This window comes from Cydia pomonella, chromosome 16 (genome assembly GCF_033807575.1).
Source record: "Cydia pomonella isolate Wapato2018A chromosome 16, ilCydPomo1, whole genome shotgun sequence".
In the NCBI taxonomy this organism is placed as follows: Eukaryota; Metazoa; Arthropoda; class Insecta; order Lepidoptera; family Tortricidae; genus Cydia; species Cydia pomonella.
In genome coordinates, this window is record NC_084718.1 from 20,304,244 (window position 1) to 20,314,141 (window position 9,898).

General features: G+C 38.4%; 1 protein-coding gene across 1 annotated transcript; it reads left to right on the forward strand.

Annotated features, from left to right (window-relative positions):
• Positions 1-531: 531 nt before the first annotated feature.
• LOC133526180 (uncharacterized) lies at positions 532-7,485 on the forward strand. The gene is made up of 4 exons (XM_061862672.1): positions 532-1,053; positions 3,089-3,248; positions 4,812-4,983; positions 5,967-7,485. Exons 1-4 carry the CDS (start codon positions 708-710, stop codon positions 6,054-6,056), a joined length of 768 nt encoding a protein of 255 aa, XP_061718656.1. The 5' UTR covers positions 532-707; the 3' UTR covers positions 6,057-7,485.
• The last annotated feature ends 2,413 nt before the right edge of the window (positions 7,486-9,898 follow it).

A 9,898-nucleotide genomic window follows, 5' to 3' on the forward strand; every position in this document is an offset into this window, starting at 1 on the left:
GTTCTTATAACACTGCTTAACGAATTATCACATGAAATTAAAAAGTAGAGAAAACGCTAAAAAACATTTTGAAAAAAGAATTAACTAGAGTGCATAGGCTCTTTAGTTTTATTGATTAATTATTTAATTATTTTTCAGGTGTAAGTATCAGCATGGGAGTTAAGGATATACGGATCTTCTTAAAGGTAATAAAATTAAATATCGCATATCGGACACTCAAGTCACAGTCACAGTCACTCTTTCGTTCAATCACCAACTTTTCTGCATTTTACGCTCTAGTGTGTTCTTGTAATCATTCACTTCAATCTTCAATTCTCCTTTCGACACCCAATAATATTATAAATATAATATCATAGATAGGTGATATAAATAAGGCTTCTTATACAAAAAATACTCTTATTTTACCATAATGTAATTTGTAGTGTTTAGTTTTATACTCAAAATATATTTTACTCTATCATAGGTAATGAATGATATCATAGGTAATGATGATATATTTTGAGTATAGAGTAAAATATATTTTTATAATATGTATGCTAGTTTTAAGGTATTTTTCTATGGGCCACTAGTTGCCTGAAATAAAGATTTTCATGAATTAATTTATACAATCATTTCATTTCATTCATTATGTATGATAGAGTCACGCAACATAGGCACAGTGGTTGCCGATTTGCGGAAAAATGCCCAGCATAACTAACTACCTATGAATGAATCTGTTTTTGTTGATTACTTTTCGCATAACATTCACCTTTTTTACACTCGTTGTTACATCTACACCATTTCTACCTATTCCCACATCTGCGCGGCCCGCGCTCCGTGTTAGCCACGGCTCACACCGCGCGCGATGGCAACGTCGCTATATCTCGCATCGCGCAGTATCGCGCCGCCTTCGCTTTGGTTCGCTCGCCACCATGTCGAAGATCTACAGAGAAAAACTCATCGACGAAGTGAAAAAATATCCGGTTCTGTATGACACTAGGCATGAGAACCATAGAGATATTGATGTGAGAGATCGCTGTTGGGCAGAGATATCGGAACGGTTGGGAGAGAACAGTGAGTTTTAAACCTAATTTGCTTTACTTTAGAGTTCCTATTCGTATGTCCTTAAGTAAAAGTATCGGAGTGCTTGAGGATGAACAGTTGATTTTGAACGGTAATCACATAGTATTAAAGTTCAAGTTTAATTGTAGTGTTTAGACTCGCTTCGTTGCGCGTTAACTGTGCTCAGTGCGAATTTGTTAGCTCATTTAATTTTAAGTTTTATATAGTTCTAATTGAGTTGAGATTTGACTGAAGGGCTGTAGTGAACAAGCGTGGTTAGAACCAATGTGTTTTTGAGTTTCGAGTTTTATGGCGTTGATTGTAAGGTTGAAAGTTGTGTAACGAGTAAATACCGGTTTGATCGGAGCTATTATGCATCAGCTGTTCTAGTGCCAAGGTTATGATACAGATCGAATACGAAAACGAGAGATAGGTATAATATTGCTAATTCGAGATCTAAAAAACCTCGGCTACAATATCGGATTTCTAGGTACCTATTTGACATTCATTAGGAACAGCTAGGGAACAGTTTTGGGCGTAAGTAACTTTTGTTTCTTGTTGCACAATATCGGTACCTTCTACTACATATTATAAAGACAACATTGAAATGAAAAATGAAATGATTAGAATGTATCTAACCGTTAATTCAACAGTCATCAGATATATAATTGGTACTTTGCCAATTAATAAACATATTTGGGTCATTCTACTTTTTTTCTAGGTTTTTGCGATTTCAAAGAATCTTGAAATTTTAATATTCGTAACGTATCTAATGCGTTTTAACTTACGCTAGCAACTAAAACATGATAAACGCAGAATATTTGACCCTTGACTTTTTTTTTATAGCCTGGAGTATGCATACATACAACTACGTTACCGTCCCTGCCCTTTTACTTATAATGAATGAATGAATGAATGAATATTTATTGCATGTCACATGACAACTGTGTTACTTATAAAATAAATAGATAAAATATATTTTTTACCTTGGTTCCAAGGTTTCGTTAGTGCGGCATTAAAATGTGCTTTATATTGATATACAATTAAAAAAAATATAAATCAAAAACTTGCTACTGGGGACAAAAAAACCTGCAGAAAGTAGAATGACCCATTTTTATATAAAATTAATAAACATATTTTTGCCCTTTTATCTTGACTGTCAAATGTCACCTTCAAGAAAAGAGCGTACTCCCAACATAAATGCCGGTCACGCACTTACAACTCTGGCGTTGCGAGTGTCCATGGGCGGCGGTAATCGCTTACCATCAGGTGATCCGTCTGCTGGTTTGCCTCCTATATCCTTCCTTGACAAACTTTCATCTTCATCAACTTAATGATTCACACTTGGTATAATTATGTATGTATTAATATATATGTATGTTTATTTGTATTAAGTATATGTGTAAGTTTATCTATATATAGTTTATATTCATATATAGTCTCGGTTACAAATTCATTTACTATAAAAGACACTGCACCTACTTAATCTTTCTGGTTTAACCCATTGGTTGACTGGTAGAGAATGCCTTAAGGCATTAAGTCCGCCATTTGTACCTTCATGTATTGTGCAATAAAGATTAAATAAATAAATAAATATATCTTAACCCTTAATTTGACGGTGTCCGGTGTGGCGGTCAACTCATTTGAAAAAATATGACAGGTTTTCGTGAAAATATTTAGTATATTTTCACATGGCAATCGATTTTTGTATTTCTGCGAAAGGGTAGAAAAATATAGTTGAAGTACCCTCAATGTCATTATATTAGTTAATCTGTAAGATGGCATCGCCTCGTACGTCAGTTGTTTTTACCAAGGTATATATGCGTTTATCTCTGTTATTTTGCAAAAGTTTCAAGTCAATTTGAATCAAAATAATAATCTTTGTTATATAATTGAAAGGAACTACTGTTATAAAATTGCATTTTATTACTTTGTCATTCTCTAAACGGCCGCAAAACCATCAAGAAAGAAAAAAGTTGTGTTTAAGTTTCACATGACTTTAGTTAAACTTATGCTTGTTCAGTTTCAAATTGATGGTCGTTTACAGGCGAGATTCTAAAGCGAGAATGGAAAATCCTCCGCGACTCTCTTCGACAGTCCCTCAAGAAATGTAAACAAGGAGTCACTACCAAAGCGGGCACACCGTGCAAGAAGTGGCGGTTTCAGAACCGCATGTCCTTCGTGCTACCGTACATGACCATCCGAAGGTAATATGTAAATAATAAATAATAATAAGTATCTCAAGAAATGTAAACAAGGAGTTACTACCAAAGCGGGCACACCGTGCAAGAAGTGGCGGTTTCAGAACCGCATGTCCTTCGTGCTACCGTACATGAACCTCCGAAGGTAATATGTAAATAATAATAAGTATCTCAAGAAATGTAAACAAGGAGTTACTACTAAAGCGGGCACACCGTGCAAGGAGTGGCGGTTTCAGAACCGCATGTCCTTCGTGCTACCGTACATGACCATCCGAAGGTAATATGTAAATAATAATAAGTATCTCAAGAAATGTAAACAAGGAGTTACTACCAAAGCGGGCACACCGTGCAAGAAGTGGCGGTTTCAGAACCGCATGTCCTTCGTGCTACCGTACATGACCATCCGAAGGTAATATGTAAATAATAAATAATAATAAGTATCTCAAGAAATGTAAACAAGGAGTTACTACCAAAGCGGGCACACCGTGCAAGAAGTGGCAGTTTCAGAACCGCATGTCCTTCGTGCTACCGTACATGACCATCCGAAGGTAATACATGTAAAAACTTATATTACTTATTATGCGTATACGTAGCGTAAAAGATTGGCATGTTGGCTACGCACCCATGTTGCCTAGCCAAGATGCCAATCGTTTGCGTATATTAGTGCGATAGAGAGACATACTGTTTCGTTGTCGTAACGTAATCGATTGGCATGTTGGCTATGCACCCATGGTGCCTAGCCAAAATGCCAATCATTTGCGTATATTAGTGCGTTAGAGAGTCATATAGTATAAGTAAGTATCTCAAGAAATGTAAACAAGGACTCACTACTCAAGCGAGCACACCGTGTAAGAAGTGGAGGTTTCCGAACATCATCTTTTTCGTTTGGAAAGTTTCTGGATGAGATTGGCTCAGGACCGGGATAAGTGGCGTACTAGAAGAGAGGCCTATGCTCAGCAGTGGGCGATAAAATGCTGACATCAGCCCGCGTAGCCAAAGTGCCAATCGTTAACGCTCCGTAGCGTAGCGTAGTCATCTCTCTCTATTATTCTTCCATAATAGTGCGACAGTGACAGTTGCGTTTCGTTCGCTACGGAGGCATGTTGGCTACGCGGGCAGGAGTTAAAACGAAATTACATATTATATGCACTAAGCAGCATGACTAATGTGGCGAGTATTTAGAGCGAAGCGTTCGAAGACTGAGCGGGCAGCATATTAAACCTAAGGAATCTGCCCGACTACCAGCGAAATATCGACTAGCAATCGATTATTTCCTCGCGTGCACGTGTATGTTGATTCCGAATGAAATAGAGAAGACTTATTTTGTTCTTTGCTGGCTGTTCAGTGCTAAACATATTTTTTTTAAAGATAAAACACCCACAAAAATGCGCGTACACCGCTTTTTGCAGAAGACGCCTAAAGTTTTTGTAATAACAATTTCAGCCAACCAAATGTTAATGAGAAATCGCAGTATCTTTTGTATTTAATTTTATATTACTTTCTGCTCTGAAAAATAGCTTGATTCTTTCTCTATTTCCACCGACGCTTTTAATATCTGTAACATTTCAGAACGCAAAGACGAGTAAAAGACGTAAAGATCGACGAAACAGAAAAGGACATACAATCAGAAGCAGAGTCGGAAGCCTGGGACACTGGCTACGGCGACCAGGATTCCTTGGAGCTGTTCTTCGCCAGCGTCTGCCAGAGCACCAAGAGACTGCCTAAAACTTATCAGAATCAGGTTCGTTCTTATACCAATTGTCTATAAACGGCCACTTTGGATGAATAAGTACTAAAATTTCATTGTCTTTATTTGTCCTTTTCAAAATAGCTTATTCATAAATGCTTAAATATGAAATGGTTTCTTTCTTGAATTGGTCCAATACATTTACGGATTGTTGGATAATATTGGATTCATGTAGTTAACCCGAGTTTTAGGTACTAAGACGATACCACGTCTACTCGTATTTGAGGTTTAAGCACTTTGAAAATAAGGTGTTTTACGTAATAAAAATTAGGGATTCCATCTTGAGAACTAGAAGTTTTGGTAAATGGGCAATTTAATCGAAATTAAAGTGAAGAGTAACCAAAGCAAAGGGCCTTCTAGTCGGTATTAGAGCGTGAACCTGGAGCTGCTGGATATGGCGACTTCCTAGTCAAGGAATCCTTCCTTGGAACTGTTCTTTGCTACCAAGAGCCTACCTGAAACTTATCGATGCGTCCTTTTACTAATCATGTCTGTTTAAGCTAGAGTCAGACCAAGATAAGTTGGCAGTGGTTTCGACAGCCCAGGCAGTGGAAGTATTATTTTAAACGTCAAACTTCTATGGAATTATGATGTTTACTTAACCCTTTCATAGGCGGGGTTATCAAACTCGTTGCCAACTAAGCTTGGTCTGACTGTCTGACACTTTATTTTTGAGTATAATTACAGTGAGACACCTCACTCGGTTCTCGTATGTTTCTCTTATCTTATTGAATGGTTTAATTATACAGGATTTTGACTCTTGGAGACCCAAAACATCTCATAAATTTCGAAGGATAATTTATCAATCATCCTTGGGATCCGTTTTTTTTTTGTAGTCCGACATTTTTGCATTTTTATGCTTGTATATACCATGTTGAAGTGCCCTTGTGGCCTCTTTGCTGAATAAATGTTGAAGTTTGAAGTTTAGTGGAAAGGCATAAAAAGAACGATTATTAATTTATGACACTGTCACGCAGGTAAAACGGCAAGTCCTCGACGTACTGCTCAGGATAGAAGACGAAGCCGAAGGTTTGGACACCAAGACTGCTCTCAACAGGAACTTTTAACTGGTCAGCTTGGTTCTGACCAACTAGCGTCTATTGAGCGCCGGCGTGTAGTCAGTACTATGGAAAATGGCGTCGCTGCGCAGTTGCGCCAGAGTGGCGTCGAGCAGCAGTCATAGAGTTGACTAGATAGATCGCGAGCTAGGAAACGATTTCCATGACCAATCGCCTCCCGGGCGAAAACTCGTATAGTGGGAACGGCTATGTATGATGAACCCACGTGGACGTCAGTTGCCGCTCTGTTGGTGGGTTGAGGAATGGCAGCCACCGAAACACGTAAAAAGAAATTGTCATCGCCTCCCGTATGATACTTAGTCAGATGATAGTTCAGATGCTATTGTTAGTTAAAAATTTTATATCGCTGCGGTAATAACGTCAGCTGGTCGCATGAACATGTAAATAATAAGTGCTTTACCTTTTTATAATAGCAATAAAAAATCATGAAACTTTGCATGTAGCATTTCATCAGGTGAAACGCCCGAAACGTCATAACGGATTACGCAATTTACACATTACGCATACTTGGGGACATAAAGTAGTAAGGAGCGTATTTTTTACATGTTCATTTTACAGCTGACGGTCTTTCCACTGCGATACAACTGCTGACGGTTTTTCATTTAAAACAGCATCTAAACTATCTAAACATCTGACCTATCTAAGTATCAGCCGGGAGGCGATGACTGACGAAATAGACTCCTGGGCCGCGGTCTAAGACGCCGACGCTCGGCAGACGCTAGTGTGGGGTGGCTCCAAGTGACCAACTCTCTACGCGGCTATCACACTTATCGGGATTGGGGTTATTCCTACTAATTAGGTACCACCAATTTGTTGCAAGTGGTAACTACTGAGAAACAACATCCCACTTACCATTAAAGCAACTTGATGGCAACTACTGGGATTTTATTTTCTTCGTTGCTACCACTAGGTAACTAGAGGCAATATCAGTCATCGCCTCCCGGTTGATACTTTTTCATATGATGGTATAGATGCTATCATGAATTTAAAAAATAGTCAGCCGGTTCTATCGCGCTGGAAAATCAGTCAGCTGGTCACGTAAACATGTAAAAAAATTGTTTTACAGTCATCGCCTCCCAATAGGTACTTTGTCAGTTTAGATGATATTATGAATAAAAAAATTGTCAGCCGGTTGTATAGCGGTGGAAAGACCGTCAGCTGACGGTTTTTTAAATACAGATCTGTTCTTGGCTCGCGGTCTATTAGCGAAAGCGTTAAGACGAAAGTGGACCCGCGCAAAATAGGGGTGGGAGGGTAGGGTCGGCAACGCGCATGTAACTCCTCTGGAGTTGCAGGCGTACATAGGCTACGGATACTGCTTACCATCACGCGGGCCGTATGCTTGATTGCCACCGACGTACAACACAACTAGTTTTAAGTAATTTGTTATCACAATTATACATTTACTTATTTATTACACTTTTATTTCATTATTGCCCAGTAGCTTAAATTCCATATTTTACGACCAGGATAGACGTATAACAAGACATCTAACAGGAAATAATATGGAAGCCAGTAAGCACCGAGCGGCAGATGAGCCGTCTGGCCTTAAACCGGAGATCTTGATTTAATTCGAACTACCAGGTAAACCCTCGAATAAGAATTGTGTCATTGTCACATATTCAATACAAGTACATAAGAAACTATAACAAAGTTACATAACAGAAAAAAAATAAAAACAATAATAATTTATACAAATCAAACAAAGGATTCCAGTCTCAGCGTGTGCTGGGCCGAGATGCTCGGCGCTGGTTTTCAGACCGGTCCCCATTGACTTATTACTACGTAAAGAAGGGCCTTACAAGCATTACGAATGGGGCCAACACATTAGAGACAAATCGCGTTGTGCGACGAATGCGAGCCCATCGTGCAGTGATTGCAAAACTCATTCGCCTTTTGTACAACTTTTATTATGCAAAAAAGTTTAAATAAATAAATGTTTGAATAATATATGTAGTTTATTTCTCATTGTTTGTAGATTATATTTACCTAAATTAATTTATATACTTTACACTTGTGGTTTTGTACTGGCCTATAACTTTATTTCTAGCCACTGAATCGCTATCTGAAGGTTGTCTGGAAGTGATCGCTTTTTAGCGATAAGTCCGCCTGTTGTTACCTACCCACTTATCTCCTGTCTTTGTTTGTAACATGTATTTTTCGTTGTTGTGCACAATCAAGTATTTTATTATATTTATAATTCTGAGTATTCTGGGAATACTAGCTTAATGGGACGGGCCAAAGCCAAGTGCACCCTTTGTTACGTTTAGGATGTATGATAAATAAAAAAAAAATAAAAAAAGAAAAAAAAAAAAAAAAATGATAAATAATGAACTGGATAATTCCACGAGACTGTAACGCCAGTTACCAATTCTTTCGTCTGTTCTTACATTAATTAAGCAAATTTAAGTGTCTATATGTCTGGCGTAGCCCTACAGGATATCTGGATACTTAAATTTGCTTAATTTACACACGAAAGAATAGGGTTGTTTCCATCTACAAATCTCAGGGCAGAATTGTATCCCAATAAATTCTTTTGGATTATAAGAACATGTTAAACTACTTTTAGGGGACCTGTAATGACCATATTTTTGTAAATATTGGATTTAAAATATCTTTTGGCACACGTCACGTGACCAAACTCGAAACGTCTTTGAAGATTCTGATGACGTCACAACTCTCGGACTGACACTGTTGACAGTTACGCGATAAACAACAAATGACAAATGTCAGTTGACAGTTCGTATCTTCTACGTGTGTATGTAGTTGTGTCAAACCGTAAACGGTGACGTCACACAATTTTCAAAGAGCGTTTTGGGCGCGAAAGCATCTGCCAAAATATATTTTGTTAATTTAACATATTTAAAGCCGTATTAGTATAAAAGTTGAATTTTAGGGTAACTTTTAGTTAATATAGAACGTAATACAAGCGTTTCGAAAAACTGGAAACAACCCTATTGGTAATTGATGTTACAGTGTCATGGAATTACCCAACTAAGGTTTCGATTTTGAGGACATGCAGACGATTGAATGGGTACCTAATGGTAAGTTTGTATTAACTGTGACTGTTTGCAGTTGTGAATTAGGGAGTTGTATAATCACTGTGTAAGAATGTTCCGACTATCCTAAAGTATTTAGAATTGCAACCTTCTACATTACAACATAAGAAGAAATATTTTTATTTATATGAACGGGCCTATCTTTACTTTTGAAATCTTAGTCGGTCCTAGACTATGACGGCCGGAGGACTCACGTATTATGAAGTTGAATAAACGTTGGACATGTTTCGATCCGTTTTTAGAATCTTCAACTGGAGCATTTTGACTTGACGTCGCGGCTTGTATCTTTACATCTTATATTTTAAGAGAGGTATGGGCATTGTGAATGTCATCTCGCTTTGTGTGGTAGGGCACAGCACAGCGGATGTCATTCCAGATCTAGAGCAGAGCCCAACTGGGGAAGTACCTCCACCTTACAGAAAACCGCAGCCAAATAACACTAGACCCTACTCATAGTGTTGTGTTCCTGCCGGTGAGTAAGGTTGCCAGAGCTCAACGAGGGTGGGAGGGGGTTAGGGTCGGCAACGTGGAGTTGCAGGCGTACATAGGCTACGGATACTGCTTACCATCAGGCGGGCCGTATGCTTGTTTGCCACCGACGTAGTATTAAAAAAAAAAAAAAAACATCGTCGCACGCACACTTAAAAGCCCCGACTGACGCACTGAGAAACGGGTCGAGATTTTGTTTGAGTGTGCGTGCGGCGACGCGTAGATACTATGGCGCACACATACAAGCCGCGCGCGATGCGTTTGTATGAAGATAACCTACTT

What these genes read in the sequence shown, in the direction of transcription:
- LOC133526180 (XM_061862672.1), top strand. Translation starts at nt 708, where the DNA reads ATGAATCTGTTTTTGTTGATTACTTTTCGCATAACATTCACCTTTTTT. An exon ending in CCGTACATGACCATCCGAAG is followed by an intron (nt 3,249 to 4,811) that starts GTAATATGTAAA and finishes GTAACATTTCAG; the next exon opens with AACGCAAAGACGAGTAAAAG. An exon ending in CTAAAACTTATCAGAATCAG is followed by an intron (nt 4,984 to 5,966) that starts GTTCGTTCTTAT and finishes ACTGTCACGCAG; the next exon opens with GTAAAACGGCAAGTCCTCGA.